General features: G+C 36.5%; 1 protein-coding gene across 2 annotated transcripts in view; it reads left to right on the forward strand.

The window, feature by feature from the left end:
* Positions 1-20,359, forward strand: part of LOC121314157 (matrix metalloproteinase-16-like) — a 50,744-nt gene that overhangs the window by 18,557 nt on the left and 11,828 nt on the right. For both annotated transcript variants that reach the window (XM_041247150.1, XM_041247151.1), the window contains 2 exons: positions 5,033-5,194; positions 11,246-11,448. In XM_041247150.1, the coding sequence (XP_041103084.1) occupies positions 5,033-5,194; positions 11,246-11,448 (365 nt within the window). The remainder of the gene's footprint in view (positions 1-5,032; positions 5,195-11,245; positions 11,449-20,359) is intronic.

Genomic DNA, 20,359 nt, shown 5'->3' on the forward strand with positions numbered 1-20,359 from the left:
CTGCCTGTCATCACCAACTGGTTAACTGAAGTGTCAACTCTTATCTATTTAAATGTCTTCACGGTATACACCTTAGGAGCGTTGACACATCAGGGGGCAGTAGTTTGATTCCCAGTTAATGAATCTTGCCTGCTACACAGAAAATATAACAATACTTGCCATGCAAAATGAGTAGTATTTTCAACAGATTGGAGGTAAAAAATAAATAAAAATATGCAAAAAACTAGAAGCCGAAAAAGGTACACACAGGGCAGAGGATGATGCAGATCTCTAGTGAAAAGGATGTAGCTGAAGCACTTGTATCTGGGAGCATAGGGCTTGTTTCACAGATTATTGGTCAATTGTAAATGGAAGGCCAATGCCTGGTGGTAGAGGTGTAGAGAATGGCATGTAGTTCCAGATATCACACTTAATGTTCCAAGGAACAGCTTTATTTCACCTGTTTGCTCGTAGGTTTAATGTACAGCTATGGCCAAAGGTTTTGCATCACCCTATAGAATTAACAAATTTCACTTCTTAGTCGAATGAAACCTGCTGAGTAATGTTGCGTTAACATATTGACAGCATTTGAAAAATGTGACATTTGGAAATCTAGCTTGAGAGAGAAATTTTAAGTTAGATTTTTAATCATCGCATTGGCATTGCAAGTACAGATTTTGCAGCTGGCTCCCTATCAGTCATTTATTATTATAATCATATGTTCATGTTGGAATAATGAAATACCTATCCATTGATGGAAAAAGAATAGGTAATAGATTATTTGTTACCATGGTTTATGGTAAAGACGCTTCCTCGGTGTAACTCAAAATAAATATGTAAAAACTACAGCAGAATAGCCATAGCACTTGTATCACCTCCAGACCAACAACACACTTACATATGCATCACACGTGTAGCTAACAAATACAAATTGTATTAGGCTGCTAAAATGAACAGTATTCCACACTGCTTTAGATAATTGCAAGGCACAACACACTTAACAAGGTAAGAGCATGCAAGGTATTTAAAATCAAGTCGACTTGCAAAATGATAGCATTGAGAAGGTTAAACATTAGGTATGCCCCCTAACCTAAAATGCACTGTTGCAGATAAGTGGCTAAATTGCAGAGCACAGCAAACAAATAGGTAACCCCCCCCCCCCACCCCACCCCCCATTTTTAACGCTCCCAGTGTTTCAAATGTCAGGTGATAAACTAGTTTGACTTCAAAGGAACTGTTTCCCCTAATCTGTGAAATCTTTGTCTCATCCCAGTGCCAGTCTTCTAAATCTGTTGAATAGCTGACTACAGCAGTCCGGATAACTGCTGTCTTGCAAGTCAGTAACTATGTGGATGGCCCTTGGCTCTAAATAACCGATGCATCCTGTGTTAGTTGATCATTTGACAGTTATGAACAGACTGAAAAAAAAAAACAAATACAAAATAATCTTTAAGAAGCACATTAATTCAAACATAGGTTTGTTTTTTATTTATTTATTTATTTATTTATTTATTTATTTATTATCCAGATTAATGTTGAACATGTCCACTCCTTTATCTTATTATGTATTAAATCAGTGTAATTAAATGTAGACATGGAAACCCAGGGATTCTCTTTTACAGTAATGCCCCCTGTTTATTAGACAAGTCTTTGCTTCTGTTTAAAAAAGTAGGTCAGAGCATTAAAGTATAAACATGTTGAGAATGATGTCCAGCCCATGGGAACAAATAGGTAACATTTAACAGTATGGTTAGATGGAGGGGGGCTGGGGGGATGGGTAAAGCCTTTATCTCTGTGTATCCCATTGATATGCTTTGCAATAAATTCCCCTGGGAAAACCCTGCTAGACTGCATTTGGACTCTGGCATTAACTTGTTAAACAGAAGTGTGGCTACAAAACGAGAACCCCACAGCAGGTGATGGGAGAGGGAAAAGAAAGATCTAACAGTTTGACACTAATTATATGTAACTAAATATTGTTCTAGGTTGGCAACCACTGCCAGTCACATTGTTGTTGAAACTAAGTGACATTGTATCAGAAAGTCTATATGGGGTAGAACACATGTCAACACTGGTGTACATTCTGACCATTTGGCCCTGTGTAGGTTTTTGTATGGAAGGGTAAAATGACAAGGTTTCAACCCTGATGCATCTCTGTCAGAAACAGGCTCCAGCAGTAGGCACCTCATAGACCTGTTAGTCTAGCCCTGGAATCAGAGATTATTACCATTCTTTGTTTGTTTTTTTAAATACTGTAGGGCAAGGACATCCTGGTTCTACAGATAAAACCGAGCAGAACCAAATGATAAATAGGACTTACAATTTTATCAGAGGCTATACTGGTTGCATTGGTTGGAAATACACCACAGCCAGTTTCTCCTGCGAGCGTGGGTAACACAGCTATATTATTACAGAAGGTTATCTTCTAAAACAAATCCTGCAGGGAATAGGTACTTTTTTGCAGACTTTATCCAACTCTTGACCGAGGCTATTTTAAAAAAACACCAGATCAGACAGCCCAGAAAAAAAAAAAAAAAAAAAAAAAAAAAATCTCTACCACAAGGAAAGCTTTGTCGTCAGCAGGAAGTGAGTACAAAAAACAAACAAAACCCACAATCAAAAGGAAGATCATTCTTTACCAAAACCACAAATGCACATTCGTTAGGTTGTATATGTAGATTTAAAGGAACATGTTTTTTTTTTTATTTGTTTATATCAATTAAGGGATGTGCTTAAAGCTACCCCAGTTGTGGAAATGAATTAATAAACTCATCCTCATGTCTCATAACATGTTGTTATGCAGTGCCATGGAGTTTAATTGCAGTGTCTTAGATGTGTGATGTTTATGATGGAATTTACAGTTAAAACATTTAGTATAAAACTGCTACTACAATAAATCAAGCAATTACCACATTACTGTTGCAGTCCTATATAATTTACAGCACAACTCTCCCTGCTGCATGTTGGCTAGTTGTGACACAGCTGCTTTTCATCCAAAATTATATATATATATATATATATATATATATATATATATATATATATATATATATATATATATATATATATATATATATATAATCTGAGTTTTGTTACATTAATAAAAGTTCACCATCACGCAAACACACACACACACAAACACAAAGGGTCTGGTTGATTAACCAATGTGGTAGTGCAAGTAGATATATTTTTTCTTCAAAAATTGCATATTTTAATTGCAATGTGGTTAACTAGCCATTTGTGGCCTTTTTTCCACACAAATATGTGCAATGATTGCCTAGTGTGTCTCTTTGCTATGTACTGCAGGTATAGTATTAACATTTGTGTTTATATAAATACATGTAAGTAGAAAAATTGCTTAAAAAGCTAACCCATCTTTTACAAATGTAAACAGTATAACTTTCCAATATCTAATTTATTTCATTTTATGCGAACATGGAGAGACTGGTAGCTGGGTTTTTTGATTTAAGTGTATTTTGTGTACAGTATAGACGTTATTACGTGGCATAATTATGTGGCTTCATCTATGGAAACCCTGACTGCATTTTGAGGCCAAGTGCACTTTTAATCCAGAAATAGATATAGCCTGTAAATCAACGTTTGCATTGTTTCCCAATATGGGGTTGCAAACATATTTCAGAACCATAGGCTTATTGATGAATACACTTTTCAGTTTTTTTTTAAACGCCATGTATGAATGCACACACCATGGCTATGGGGTTATGTGTGTTCTATGTCTGATTGTACCTTTAATGTTATTGCCCTTATGGTTTACTGTTGGTTGGGGTTTGTTGATGTTTTTTCTTTTTTCTAACGTTGAAGACAAGAGACTCTAAATACATAGACTCAGAGGCACTGTTAGAAATGTGGGTTTTCCAAAGCCAACTCTTTATGTCATTCCAAAGACATCAGTATTTATATAATTAGAACCCACATGAGCAAAGTCCAATATAACAAGGAACTGAGTATAATAACAGAAAAAAGTCACATTTAACCCTTTGAGTAGTATGAACAAATCAGTACATTCACTGCTGTCTGGTCCGCAGGGAGTACAAATGTACCGGTATGTTCTGCAACTTTAAATTTGAATTGCTGAGCCTACAAAACCCCTGATCACATAATATTGTAACACTAGGTTTCTGTAACACCTTTTATTGGTCTCTTGCACCCTCTGCCAGATATTGACTGAATTACATATAATAAACCCAGTCACAAAAATGTCAACAGTGTTTGTAAACCGACGAAATTTGCTCAGTAAGAAAGAAGTGTTAGTAATAATATTGAATTCAGATTCTGATTTATGTTCAAATACATACAATTCTTCCACTGAATTGTATGTTAGTGAGTGTGTCAGTGAAGACATAAGCGAAGAATATTTACCATCAACATCAAGTGACAGCGAAGAGGTGGCTCCAAGCTCTGTGCTTTGCTCCATGCTTCAAGGAATATCATACGCTGAAGCATTAGACACTCTCACTCCCTCCTCCCCCACAACCTGTTTACCTGGATATGATATATTCATATCTCTCTCTCTCTCTCTCTCTCTCTCTCTCTCTCTCTCTCTCTCTCTCTCTCTCTCTCTCTCTCTCTCTCACTTTGTTTTTGTTATGACATGTTGTTGTGGTTGTTCCACCCCGTTGTTTATTGCTTATTGCCTACATGTTATTTTTTAGTCAAAACCTTTCCCTATGACTAAATAAAAATGTATATTTATTTTTTTTGTTTATTTATTTACGGTAAAAAATTATTTGTCTGTATTTTGTCAGTATTCATTCCATACATACAAACGTGTAGCTTTCAGCTTGTGTGTACGCAGAACTCATAATGATCAAGCGAATGCAGAAGACAGAAAAAAAAAAACTCATTGCCGTAGGACCGACTTGGCAGTGTAGAACTTACTACTAAAAAATGGAAATTTGTAGCTAAAATCACAATTTGCGTTATTGTTCATTTCTCTTTCAGGACTGTCCTCTCTTGAGAACCTTCGATACATGTGTGTGCCTGGGAACTGTGGGTAGCTCAATTTGCTGAAGCTTTCTTCTTCTTTTGACAGGAAATGATTTGTTTCTGGTTGCGGTTCATGAACTGGGCCATGCCTTAGGCCTTGAACATTCCAATGATCCCACAGCAATCATGGCCCCTTTTTACCAGTACATGGAAACAGATAATTTCAGACTGCCTAATGATGATCTGCAGGGTATCCAGAAAATATACGGTATGTAGTTGCATCCTTTTAGTCACATTTTTTGATATTTTTATAATCTGTTGTCTCAAAAGGCTGGTATTGCTTGCTTTGTATAGAACATGTTATAGCTCAATATAAAAATCTATAAATAAATTTATAATTTTCTTACCAAAAATAATCATTTGAAATCACCTGAAGTTTGTCTAGTTTTTATAGAATGGCTGGGGGTCGCTGTCAGTCATCTCAGTGGTCCGTTACTACTGTAATTTCACCCTGTCCTGACAGATCTCGTTGACTGAAGTAGTGCTAGAATGCTCTTATTTGTTTAAATGACTGTCAATCATGACCAACCTGAACCAGCTGTGCACTTTCACTTGCCAGCTACAGCGCCTGTCATTCAAAGCACCTACTTTGAAATTATCGGGTTAAGGTGTACACTTAATGAATATTGTGCACGATACCCTGGCCAACAGCTGCAGTCTTCATGGCAGGACGAAGCAGGCCCGTCTGCCTTGCCTTCCAGTGACTCTTGAGTCCAGCTCTGCTGAAGCAGGAGAGGGCTGGAGCTCAGACTCCGAATAATAAGTGTCTGTCTAATGTTTTATTCTGTGCTTATCATTTCTATCTGTAAATTTATGGTATAAAACTCTGTGTAATACACTTTTATATGCTGAATTTACTACACTTTATTTAAGATGATTTTTTTATTTGTGTGGGATCTTTGTCTTTACAAGGTATAACTCTGTTGTGACCAAACGTTATTTCAGTTAGAATTTGTAACCATGATTTTGTTGCATGCTAAATATGATAAAGGGGTTTTGCTAAATGAGACGTTTTACAAAAACATTTTACAAAAAAGTCTGTTTTTTATAAAGCATAAAGGGCAATTTCACCCATTTTCTGCTTGAATTGAAAAATAAAGATAAAAAACCCCAGTAAATTCATTCTAAAATAATAATAAACATCGATAGTAATCGTCGATTTGGCAAAAAAATAAAAATCGAATAGTAGCAAGCCTAGTTATAACCCAGTTCAATCAATAGACCTTCCTTCCACAGTGATAGTACTTGTTCATGTAATGCAGAGGAGACTGTACTTGAGATCTGAGATTTGAGTCTTGTAGCAGAGGATTTGCAGACCATATACAAACTTGTAAAGTAGCCTGGGAGAGAAACAAGAGGCTGCTTGCTTAATATTCCTGCACTGCAGAGGAGTGACCCGAAATGTTTGTGGCAGGATTAGGCATCTAGTACTGGATGATCTTCTTGTTTGCTATTTTTTTTTACTTCAATAACAACAGTGTCTGCAGTGAGTGTTCTCAATTTACAGCTTTAATTTGAAAAACATTTTGAGTTTTGTGTTCAGCTGAAAAATTTACAGCTATGGCCCAAAGTTTAGCATTACACAACTAAAAAAAAAAAAAAACCTATATGAACATAATTTATTATTATTATTATTATTATTTATTATTATTATTATTATATTATTATTATTATTATTTAGCAAAATCCTTGAAAGTTGGCCTGTTAGTTTTTTATTTACAGCATAACCTTGGCCAGGGATGGACAGATTACTGGCCTACCTTTATTCAATGAGAGCTACTGTAGCATAAGATCAAAGCTTGTCCATTTTCCAGGTAAATCTAATTACTTGATATTGCATGCGTGCAATTTGTAACAAAAAGGGGTTACAGTAAACACTGCATTAATTACAGTCCATTTATATTTTAAAATGTATTTAAAATGTATCTGATATTGAAGAATATAACTACTGTAACAATTGTTTCCTCTAGCAATTATTTAACCAGAGCATTTCTGATCTAGAGTTTTCTTGGCAGACTTACACAATCACATTTGATAAAACCGTAGAAAGATTAGCCTACTATTTTGGGTAGTCATCGGTTACAATTTTTTGCTTCTATAATATCAATTTATCCATTGCTGTTATGAATATATTTTTGACTATTAAAGGACTGGTTACATTTCTAAATATGATTTTTTTTTTTTTAAACACCATTTATCATTTTGGTCTGAGAATAGCTGTGTTTAATATGTGACTAATAAAAAACATCTCTAACCACAGCAGCCCATACAGTTACTAGGGCAACCTTTGGAATTAACCATTAAGCAATTAAAGACTACAGTACATTATATGGAAAACCAAGTCTCCATTAAAAAGATGGGCTCACCCAAATCTACTGATCTTCTGTATCCGGATGGGTTTTGTCAATAAGGCTGTCATTATCCTCAAAATAAAGGAATGTGCTGGGAAATGAGTGTATCATTTGCTACTTCATACAGCTGCATTATTCCAACCACAGCATAGCGTCATGGGATTCCTGCAGTGAGCAGATGTTGGTGATGGGGAAACAGAAACCTACAGGGAAAAACTGTTTCTTAAGCTTTTCTAAGCATCAGTATGGATTGATGTTATCAGGTAGTAAGCCACAATGACGACCTACAAATCTACAAAGCCCACACAATTGTTTTTCTGGTGTCTCTTATGTTATTGTAATCATCTGTTTTGCTACTGATGTGTCTGAAAGAGAAAGAGATCTTTCAACACTAAAAGATTAAAGTGATTGGGAACACAAAAAGCAAAGTAGACAAGTGAGCTCCCCTACAGCACAAGGAAAGACTAAGTGTAAAATAGAAACAGATAAAAAGAAGCTGCCTTGGCAGGGCTGCAACAGTAAATGCCTAATTTACGTGAATGTCGCTCGCCGTTCTTGTAAAATGTCAGTGACAAGTTGCATGATTTATTATTATAGTATAATTTCTTGAAATTCCTCGAAAACAAAGAATTAGAAGGAAAATCTATTGTTACAAAAGTTTTGCTTTTGTGGATGAGGAAAAAATATATTATTTATTTGTTTTATTTATTTTAGCAATTTAATTGCAAAGCTCCAAAAATGATAATTCAAAAGTATTCATACTCTGACAAGGAAAATTAAATTAATAGCTAGTCGAGGCACCTTTCGCTATAATAACCTCTTTTAAACGATTAGGATATTTGTCGTTGAGCGTTTGGCATGATTCTTTAGTGATTTTTGACCATTCTTCAATGCAAAAGTGTTCCAGTTCATTCAAATTCTGAGGACTTCTCTTGTGCAGAGCCTTCTTCAGCTCAAACCAAAGATTCTCAAATTAGAGCAGAACTTTGACTACACCATTCCAGAACCTTGATTTTGTTCTTCTTTAGCCATTCTGAATTAGATTTTACTTGACAGTAGGTATTGTATTCTTTTCTTTGTATGCCTCCCCAGACTTTCTCCAAAATTAACGACTGTCAGTGTGATGACCAAATAGCTTGATTTTTGTTTCATCAATCCACAAAACCTTTGACCAGAACTCATATCCATCATTCAGATGGTGTTTTGCAAACTTTAAGTGATTGTCCTTGTGACGTTTTCCTAAGATTGGCTTTTTCCTTGGCCTCTGCGACCATTGAGACCTTCACCATACGATATTCGAGCTGTGGTTGAAATGGAAACCCCAGTCTCACTTGAAGCCAATTTACTTGGAATATCTTTGGCAGTCAATCTCGGATTGTTATTAACCTTCCTCACAATTCTTCTACCTGTACTTGATGGAAGAACCTTCTTTTTTCCACACCGAGGGAGTGTTGTGACGGTACCATGAGTCTTGTACTTCTTGATAATAGAAACAATAGTTGAAATTGGGATACACAAGTGCTTGGAAATCTTCTTATATCCTTCTCTAGCTTTATGACAGTTAATAATTTTCTGCCTAAGATCTTCAGATAGCGCTTACTTATTCCCATATTGACAGCAATCATCCTATGTATACTATCTAAGAATGTTCACTTGGATTGTATCCAGCATTTTCTCAACTTTTCTAGAATTAGGTTCTGCATTATCATACTGAAATTTCTAGTACCTTGTAGACAATGCTATCATAGCATTAAAGGGTATGTATACTTTTGAATTAGTATTTTTGGTGTTTTGCAATAATTGCAGACATCTATTTCTTGTAACTTTTCTTCCAGAAATTCTTTGTTTTCGAGAAATTTGTAGAAATTAGAAATTTCCATTGGGGTATGTAAACTTTTAACTTTTGGCTACATATATATATATATATATATATATATATATATATATATATATATATATATATATATATATACACACACACACACACACACACACACACACACACACACACACACACACACACAGGCGATCTTTGACTTACAACACTAAGACTTATGACGCACAGCACTTATGACTCTTTTGCATTATTACCCTGCTTTAACTTTAGCTTTAATGATACTGCATTTAGGACATGGCGAGGCCTGAGCCATGCGTCATGTGCGCAGCTCGGTGTCCGAACAACAGTACCTGCCGTGGTCGTCCTGACTCACTAGCGTTTTTTTTTTTTTTTTTTTTGTTTTTTATGTAACTGTTTTTTTATAAATTTGTATTTATTTGCCGTTAACAAAGTCTGATAAGAGCAATGGACTCAAAACTAAATTTAAGCTGTGATCTCTGTCACATGATGAGGGGCTTAACTTCAGGCGATTGTATTTCCTGCTAGAAGGAACCACATACACACACTGAATACATCATTGGAAAACCCTGAGTCTGTACTTTTAAACAATCCAGGTAGGTGTCTGAGTATTATGCACATAACCACCGGGCTGAATGTAAAGAATTAATAATGACTTAATAATGGGTCATTTTTGTTAAACTATATTATTTGGCTGAAGAGTCAGGAACGTAACCCCAATTTATTTCTTTAAATGGCTACTTCAGCGTTGCTATGTATATTTTGGAGTTGCCTGTAGTCCTCACATTTTCATTTCTCATGAAATTATCAAGAAACTTTGCATGGTCTAGAGTTGGATAGCACTTAATCTGCATATACAAGTTCTAGAGAGTATCAGAATCTGGAGATACGTAGCGGAAGGTCATGGTGATCTACTGTACTTATCATGGCGATCTGTATGATTCTAATAGCTCCAAGTATGTATCGCTAGCCATGGAGAGGGACGTGTGTTAAAGTTTGTATTTATTCATTAACTCCATTATAGAAATAACCCCAACATCCCCCCCCCCTCCCCCTCCCATAACAGGATTTTCTGAGAGAGAGGAGAGAAGAGAATAAGCAACTGATAGTGTTCTTAACCACTGCTTGCCAATGCTTGCTTCTGGTTCATTAGCATGCACTGACCTGCCAATGCAGAAACTTGATTTCTGGCTTCCCACGCCCTGGGGACAGCTGCTCTTTTCATCACTAAAAAAGCCAGCTTCTTAGCCAGCTCAATTGACAGCTGCAAAAATTGTTTAGCTTTCGTCATTATTATGTTTTTTCAAGGAAAAATCTATGACTAACATACTGTGCAGTGTGCTGTGCCATCATGATCACTACTTTTAAGGAAGCCAATGCTTTAAATGTTGTTCTAAAAAGGATGAATTTTAAAAATTGTGGTTAGCATTTCATTAAACAGTATAACGTAGAAGAGACTGGTAGGTAATTCTTTGTTATCCGGCAAAACCAGATAATAATGTACGATAATGTTTTAATTAGAATTACATTTATGAGAAACTGATGACAACAGTTCTAGTTCAGTCAAAAATAAAATGCTTCTTCAAATTGAGTAAATACATTTTTTTTTTTTTCACCTATGATGCAAGGGGTTAATTTAAAGGGCAAATGGGGAAAAAGACTCCCATTGTATAGCAGTTTGATCCATTTCAGAATTATCCACAGTGGAACAAGCTTAGGTGTCTCTAATGAAGCTCACAATAAAATCTGAAACTGCCATGCAATGGAAGTCTTTTTTCCAACAATGTCATCTCCTGAGTGCACATAAATCATATTATTTATCTTTAAAAGACTTTAAAGGACTGTAGCATTCCTTATTAGGTTAGAGAATTCCATAGGTTTGCTTTGTTCGACTGTTTTTATATTCTACATGAAAGCAGCCTAAGAAAATTACTTTCTACCATATTTACATATAGGCATGGTGAAAATCCTTATGCTTCCATAAAATGATGTTGGTAGATTGCAGCAGAATTATAAATGCTAACATTTCTGGTGCTTCTTTGTCTTCCACAAGGTCCACCAGACAAGATTCCACAACCCACAAGACCTCTTCCCACTATCCCGCCACAGCGCTCAAACCCAACCCCAGATCCGCGGAAGACCAACCGGCAACCCAAACTTCCCCGGCCACCTTCTTACCCTGGTGCCAAACCCAACATATGCGATGGGAACTTCAATACTCTGGCCATCCTTCGCCGGGAGATGTTTGTTTTCAAGGTAGGAGGCTGAGCTGTATGAACCTGAGTTTGAGTGCCTGCGTTTCTACATCTGTTCTTTAAATATCTAAAGATTGTATTGCTACTGGGATACATTTTCCAGACACGCACCCATTTATGTGTGGCGCTTTAATATCAACAATCCTCGCTGTTACTCTTGACAAGCCCTTTGTAAAGAGAGTCTAAAGTGCCAGTATGTTCTATGGTAGCAGTGTAAGTGAAACACAAATAAACTTTCTGTGTGGGATGTATGGCACTGTTTCATTTAAAATACTCTGCAATAGGCTGGTGCATTAAACCCTCTATTGGTCTGGTAATATAGTAGGTCCCTTGTTGTGTGGTAAGGACAGGGTTCTCCAAATATCCTACACCATCTATACCATCTTCAGAACAAATCCTAAATGCTACCAAGCTATTTGTGTATTGCACTAGTCCAGAGTGTATGGAAGGTTGTAGAGTAGCTAGAATACTCCAGTTTTGTACATCGACTGACTAACAAACTGGTGTAACTAGTAACTGTGTGAGAGTTGTGTGAAACTGTTCAGCAACATGTATGTGAAAGCAGAAGGAACTCTGTGATTTTGCAGTGGGTGCACATGCAGCTGGCTAGCTGGTGTGCAGAAGACCAGAACTGGAAAGCACTCAAAAATAACAGATGCACTTTAGTGTCCAAATTCAGAGAAACTTACACTAGACAAGACACACCTGTTGCCACTCGAACAGTACCCAGGTGCTACGCATTATATGTTTCAGCAGCAGGTCACACTCATTTTTGGGTCAGTCTGTGCAGACGGATACATTCATAACACTAGTACTGCTTTTTAGGCAGAACAGGTTTCCCTTTACTTATTAACACAGATGTAACTTGCTGGCATTGATTCTGTGAGATACCTGGCAACACCCTTTTCCCTGCCCCTTCACTTATATTCTAGTTTATATGTATAGGTGTCAGGATCCTGCCTCAGGAAAATTGGCAGAGTCTGCTGGCTGGTTGAACTATGATTGACAACTTTCTAATACTGAAATGTAACGCACCTGTCTTCCCTGCTAGGGTATTTAGTCACGGTCAAAAGAAAATTACATTCCAAGAAACTGGAATACAGGAAATTTCAACACCTGCTGGTATGTATTTGGATTTGAAAGCCAGACAGTTTTCATTTCTTCTTTGGCTGCAATATTATTATTTTGTTTTTTGTCTAAAGCGTTCCAAGAGCAAATTCTTATATAAAATATAGGGTGTGTGTTTTCTCAATGGAAAGCACACCTATAAATATTATTTTCCTTTAACACAGAAATAATTCTGGTAAGCATCATGCTTTTTTTAAGAACATAAGAACATAAGAAAGTTTACAAACGAAAGGAGGCCAATCAGCCCATCTTGCTTGTTTGGTTGTTAGTAGTTTATTGATCCTAGAATCTCATCAAACTTCTTGAAGGATCCCAGGGAGTCAGCTTCAACAACATTACTGGGGAGTTGGTTTCAAGCATTCAGGATTGTGAGTGCTTGAATCAGATCGCTGCATAGTCTTCTTTGTTCAAGACTGAATAGATTCAGTTCTTTTGGCCTGTCTGCATATGGGCTAAAAAGACAGTAGGTTAAGTGCTGGCTTTTTCGATATGAATTTGAGAGAGATGCTTGAGATTGTATGTTTAACCTCTAATGGATTCTGCTGTAACTGTTGTTCTTTTCTAGTTTCAATTGTTTTATTCCTCCCAGAAAAACTGCACTTTCTGTAAAATAGGGCCCCAATATGTACACAAGGTGTTTAAAAAAAGAAAAAAAATAATGTAGAAAATCACTATTAATAATTAGACAAGCATTTTTCTAATATGACTCTTCAATGACTGTGGCAAAGTGGTTAACTGTGTGCTGGTGAAGGTATTGCAGCAGTGATTAACAAACAGAGACATAATTATAATTCAGGTGCAATGTTGTTGAATGGTTTCTAAATCGAAAAATAACAAAAACAACAGTAAATAATAAGAGTAGTAATGAAGTAATACAGCAACGTGTATTGCTTAGTTGTAATCCGCGGGTTAGCCCTGAAATAATAACAGTCCTGTTTTTAGTTCACGAACATAACACATAGACAAACACAACACCAGTCCACAGTGTGTGCTCTAGTTCTCGTGGTGAACACAGTTCTTTAGTGCAAACAAAAGTGCAGTGTTGTTCATCCGGGTTTAGTGCTGGCCTTTGGCAACAGCTTCGGATTGTGTTAGCTGTCCAGATAATTACAAACAGTATTATTAACGACAAACAAAAACAAACAAAACACTCACGTTTCACAACACAGGTTCTCCTTCTGGTCCTTTAATATAACCATTCACAAAGGAACAGATCACATCACTGCGTGGAAGTCAGCCATCTAGAAAGTGGGCAGAGCTACGGTACACAAACTCAATGACCCCTTGGTGAACGAGCGCATCCGCTCCTGGAATACTCGGATGCCACGGTACACAGTTTATGTACCGCATCTCTGCCTCCTTTTTAGATGGCCGACTTCCACCTAACCCTGGGAATAAACTGTTGTGCCATTTAATCCAGGGTACTCTGTTCCCTTTACACAGTGACCTCGCAGGTGGGGAGGGAGGTCTAACACCAAGAATCATTCGACCTCGGTCACAATGACATGCATAAAGACTTATGATACATTAAAAAATGTGCGCTGGCTTTGCAACTTTCATCACAAGCAGTTCTCTAGATACATGCAAAACTTAAATAACACACAGAACCCTTTCTACATACCCCCAAAGTACTATAGGTGCAGCAAGCGTATTACATCCTCCAAGGGGGGTCTGCATCCACAGCAGCAGAAAATACAGTAACACTCGTCCACAGCATAGATCTTTTGAGAATCACCTAGCACATTATATAAGTTTAAAAAATATCAGGCACAATTATTGTATAATCTATGGAGTGTTGTATGTAGCAGTCTGTTTTGTACTGGAAATTCACAACTAAAGTTCTTGTAATTCTAATAAAATGATGTTTGTATATCTGTGAGGCATGCCAAACAGTACACAGTGGCTGAAATAATTAAGCTTCAGCTGGTAAAACACAAGGCACTTTGAGTGGTGCTGGACAAGGTGGTTAAGCATATGGTGTGGGTGTTAGGATATGAACCATATGAGGGGTATAATATGAACCAGATGATAATGTTTCTGTTGGCTGCAATGCTGAAGGCTTCACTGCTGGTGGTTCTTTTACTTTATAGATAAGTGAGCAGAGTCGTTTTAATCTGAGACTTGTGATAACAAGGACCCTTATAAAAGTTTACAGCATACTGTAGCAAAGTGTAATAAAGCTCAGAGAAATTATTCAGCTTAGCATAGTAAACCACAGATATGAACGGTTCAGGCATTGTTAAAAAAAAAAAAATGGGTTAACCGTGGCAAAGTATAGTTAATGCATGGTGTAAGCAAGGGGAAACAGCAGTAGAATGCTCAATTGCTGTGTAGGGTTATCACGGTAAACTTCATAGCGGCTCCTAGTTTGGAAAATTTTACAAAACCTGCTTAAAGGTATGGAAATAACCACAAGTTTTATTTGCTTTGTGTTGCATAAATGGTGATTTATTTTTTTATTTTTGAATGATTGTTATGTTTTCAAATATGTGTGCAATATGAAGAAGCAGTACTTTTCTTTCAGCAACAGTGCTCAGTTTAATTGAAGCATCAAAGAAAAGAAAGAAGAAATACTTAATTAAAAATTCTTCACTGTGAAAAAGCTTCTTGAAGAGATTAAACTGAAATATAAAATGTATCTAATGTGTTTAAATTAGAATAAAGCACAAAGCTGGAGCTTTTTTTATTGCTCAGAACATAATTTTATGAAAATCTGAGAATTTCTTGGACCTATTAAGGTGAATCAGCAACTGGGACAGGGTGGCAAAAGTGCCTAATTAAACTAATTGGAAACTTCTGAAAACAATGTTTTATATGTGAATATGTTAGTTTAGACCTAGAGGGTTACTGTATGAACAGTTTTTAATATGCATCAGATGTCAGAATTTGTTACTATGTTTTTTTTTTGTTTTTGTTTTTTGTCAGAAGCTATCACCAAAAAGCTACTGATGGTTAATGAAATGACCAAAAAAATTGCTGTTGGATCACTCTGTTTATGTATTTTTGCTGTGTTTCATTTCATTTTATATTTTTAGTTCAACCCTGCATGAGACTACAAAGAAGCACTTAACCTAAAATTGCCTTCGCTCTCCTGTAACAAGCAGACATCTCATTTTCTTCCCTGGAGTGTTTGTTCCATCACTGTCATAGGTTCAAACAAGAAAATTGATTTTTCAATGTACTAACTTTTTACATAGATCTTTTTACCTAAGGTGCTCTCCATTGTGGTAAGTTAAATATACTTGTATATATTCATTTGGAAGGATGAAAAACAAGCCGCTTGACTCAAGTGAAATTCAGAATGCAAGAATACTGAAGGCTGTTGCTCAGAGTACTCCAGTCTCTGTATTCCTGTCTCAGTAGGGGTTGTGATTTACTTCAAATGACTACCAGGTGGGCTGTTGCCTGAACTCGTTTAAAAAAAAGAAAAGATGATAATTGAAAATGATTAGCCTTTTCTTCCAACCTCACAGCTTGTGACAGATCATTATCAAGCACATGCAAAAGGAGATCCATTGGCTACTTTGTCAGTCTGGAATAGCTTCAAGGTACACAGTGTGTCAGTAGCTGAGCTGGGATTTGCAGATCTACTTGCCTTCTTATACAGTTTCTTTACACATGACCAAAGACCATTTGAGCAGGACTTGCTGTAGAGCTTTGCCTTAATTGGAAAAGGGATTTCTTTTGCATTGGTAATAAACATCTTCAGTTACATTTGAGACAAGTTTTTGTTTAACAACATAACTTTTGGTGCCACCAGACACAGAAGAAAAACGACATACCAGAATGTGCTGCTTCAGAATGCTAAAAGCTTCATTTAAGCTCAAATATATCCCAGGTGTCTGGCACAGACTTCGGTACAGGGTCAAAGCTGCAGGAAAGACTAGAAAACCTCTTTGGTTATTATTATTCTGCCTATTTTAAGTTCTCTCTGTATATAGTATATGTGCATATTTCCCCTGTACAAATTGGGCCTCAGGGTTATTGTAGTCACACAAAAAAAAAAAGATTTTTGCGACAGGAAACTGATTATTAATCTGTCTTTCAGTGGAGGGGAACACAGTCACGTGTGGCCAATCCACATAGACAGTTCCTCATGGCAGCCAGATTTAGAAATTTATAGAAATTATTTTCCACCCTAGTTCCTGGAATAGATGCAATGTAGAGATTATGAATTCTAGACATTGTTTGCATGCAAGACCAGCGTCTGGGATTCTGTATGTATAGTTATTGGTGAAACTTCTTTTTCTCCTTTTTTGTACTTAGTTTTCTTCTGTTTACAGGGCGTCCGCAGTAAAAGCCCTATCAAATTCCATCTGTTTTGCTGTAGGTATCTGTATAATGAATGATGCATCAACACTATGTGTAGCTCCCGAGATGCAGCTTTAAAACATAAAGCAAAATCTCTGTTTCAACAAAAGAAGAATCCAATAGCAGTAAGCAAGTCATTCTATATGTTTCTGTGGCTAATTCTTTCTTCACCTATATTTCAATAGGATTTGGACTTTTAGCTTTCTTTAATACTAAGAAGCTCCCTTTATAGTTATGTCGAAAGAATGTAACACATTTTTCAGTTATAAGATATAAAAAGAAATATGGATAACAAGTTGAGAACACACCCATCTTACATTGCAAAGAATACAAACCTTTTCATAGTGGGCCAGGGATGAATTAAACCTTCTGTACATTTGTACAAGAAAGATGGCAATAACCTTACACTAAAAACAAAGTATGTTTCAAAGAATTCAGTCATTTAAAGGGACACGTTCCTGTGCTGTATATCATTTTCAAGTGGCCTTCAACTCCTAGTTTTAGTGGTACCTGCTCCTAACTCCTGCATTTTCTCTTGCGTGACCTTGGTGATTGTCTTACTGTATGATGGTCTGGGTAAGGTATCCAGTCACAGTTTTGGAGGGCCGTTTCACACCAGATTTAACAGGTAAGATGAGATAGCGAACTACGGGGTTTGGGTGGAAGCTTAGTTGGTTCAATGAAGCCTTTAGAACAGGGATGGAACAAAGACCAGTAGTGGAAGGGCCATCTTTGGCCATCCCTGGTCTAGGTCATGGTCTTCCAACCGATGGGTCCTGAGCCCTGTATGGCTCTTTGAACTCTACAATTTGGCTTTTTTGATTTGAGAGGGGAGTGTTGGACAGTTTGGTCATATTTGTTTTAAACAAGTCAAAGGGAAGAAACAAATGTTGTGTTTAAACATGTAACCTGCTTAATGTGCACCAAAATACTGAAGCAGTAATCTGTTTAATGAATACAATAAATACCGAATCCATTTACTTTCCTTTATGATCTGTGTGCTTTTTAGGGCCCTTAAGAACTAGTCATCAATATTATCCTTTCAGTCAAAATGGTTGGACAACTCAAGTCTAGGTGATTGGTAAATTGAAGTAGCTACTAAGAGCTGCAGAAACATGACATTCAAACCCAGACAAAAAAGTATTCTAGAGGATATAGACTTATTTTAACAACCTTGTAAATACACAAGATTAAGTTATTGTTGGGTGCGTTCGGCAGCTTTTGGCAGCTTAAATGCTTAAGTGTGCAGGAAGTCTACATTCATTTTTATTGCAGGTACAGTGTTTGTGTGTGTGTGTGTGTGTGCTCTGCACATTTATGAGTTCATAATGTGTGTGGATCTTTATTTTTATAGATACCAGTGGCCATGGTTTATTTGAAAAGCAGCAAAGAGGGTCAGGCCCTTTTTGGTTTCCCTTTATTTTACTGTTTGTATTTTCTAAGTCTGATTAGATTATTGATGAATTCTCTGATTATTATGACAAAGCAATGTATTTTGTTTTGGTATGCTATATACTCCTAAACCCTTTTCTGGGCTTTACATGTAATGTTGCAGATATATATTGGTATGAGTTATTATGGGATTGATGTTCAGTCACTGTCTTCCACAGAGGGCCCAATAAGTTTTTATAATAGCTGTATAAATGTTGAAACCACTTATAGTAACCTTCTCATTCAGAACTTTGCACTCATGAGAAAGATGTGGGTGTTGTAAGGATCAAACTCACTATGTGAATTTGCAGCTTTACATCTTCCTATCATATTAATCTTACTGTGCGCCGAAGCAGAGGGTTGCTCTTTTATTAGAAAGAAAGGGCACTTCAGGATTTGTAGTTTTAGAATGTATTTATTAAAACTAGTTTATGAGAAATAAGTAGATTTGAATTATCATTTTAGTCCATTATGTTCTGAATTAGCTTATCAAGTGTAAAAAAAGAAAACTGCTGAGAACTTCAAGGTTTGCCAGCTGTTAGAGAGTTGGCTAACCATCCATGTGGTAGCCCTGGGTCAGCATAAAGCCATATGAGAGAGGGAGTTTCCTAGAATCATTTTGTAAAGTCATGACATTTCAATATACAAAAAATAATAATAAAGCCCCATTTATATGAGTAATATGCGGGCCATGATTTAAAGAGGGTGGAGTAAATGATATGCATCTAAAATGACATTTCCATCTGTGTTTCCCATTTCCTTTGAGGTTTTTGGCTGGGTTTTCTCAGTGAAAGTTGCCTAAAAATGACACTCCTTAGTTTTGAATTTCCATTATTCATATTGACTGGCTGTATGTCCAAAGAGCCTGAGTAATAAGGGAAATGAGGACAAGTAGTGCTGCAAATGCAGCAGGAAGAGCACTTGGCTAATAAGGACTGTCCGGCTGATTTTAGCTTCACTAGAGCTTTTTATTTCAATTTTTTTATTAGACTTCTCTTGTACCACCTCATATTAGAAACAGTTGAAATAATAGATATGTGATTTCATCACACTCACATTGTCAAGCAAGTGTCATCTCCTTTTCACTGAGCCTGCCGCTCTATGGCTCACATAAGAGGTTAATAGGAAATTTTCTGCTTGGTTGTGCCCCTTTTGGCTTTGGTGTGCCTTCCGTTCCCTGAAGTGCAGACTACTCTGGTTGCTAGAGGTGGCACTACTCCCTCCTGAGATGCGAATTGTTTAGCGAGATATGCATGCAGAAATAAGGTTTTGCCAGCACGCCGCCTTTTCCTGAAGGCACTGCTGATGTGGGAGCTCTCTGCTTAATGAGTGTATACCTGTAATCTAATTTAACTGCAGTGACTGCTGCCATTTTAATGCAGTGATATCCAACAAGAGATTAAATGGTCCCAGCCAGACCTTGGAAAATTTTAAAGGTTAAAATGAAGGGTAAAGAAACAGAAAAATAATTCCCTATTCATCTCAAAAAAAAAAAAAAAAAAAAAAAAAAAAAAGTTTCTATCTCTGGTGATTGTAGCTATATCTTGAAACTAGCTTTCAGTTGTGATGACACTTAATTCTATATGGAGGATACCTAAATATATATATATGAATATATATATATATATATATATTATATATATATATTATATGATATATATATATATAAGTCTTTGGCGAACGGACTAAATTTTTGTTGAACTGTATGATCATTGAGGCCCAAAGCTAACCATTGTTTGTTTGAAAAAGCAGAGTTTGGAGTTGAATCCGAGATAAGGAAGAACAAGTTACTGTATCAGAAATGCAACTATTAACAAGAAAAAAAAAACAATTAAAATTATGTATGTCCCTATAAAGAAACAATAAAAGGAGTATTAGTATTAAAACCAATGAAGCTCTATTTTTTTCAGTTTACAGTGTAGTGTTCTAGCAGCTTTTCTGGATCCGGCTGACCTGTTTGAGTTCTCTAGTATCTGACTAGATTGGATAATCGTGCTCATGTAATGATTTGTTTTCTTAACCACAAAATACCTCTCTCCGCC

The sequence above is a fragment of the Polyodon spathula genome, chromosome 4 (assembly GCF_017654505.1).
Source record: "Polyodon spathula isolate WHYD16114869_AA chromosome 4, ASM1765450v1, whole genome shotgun sequence".
Classification (NCBI taxonomy): Eukaryota; Metazoa; Chordata; class Actinopteri; order Acipenseriformes; family Polyodontidae; genus Polyodon; species Polyodon spathula.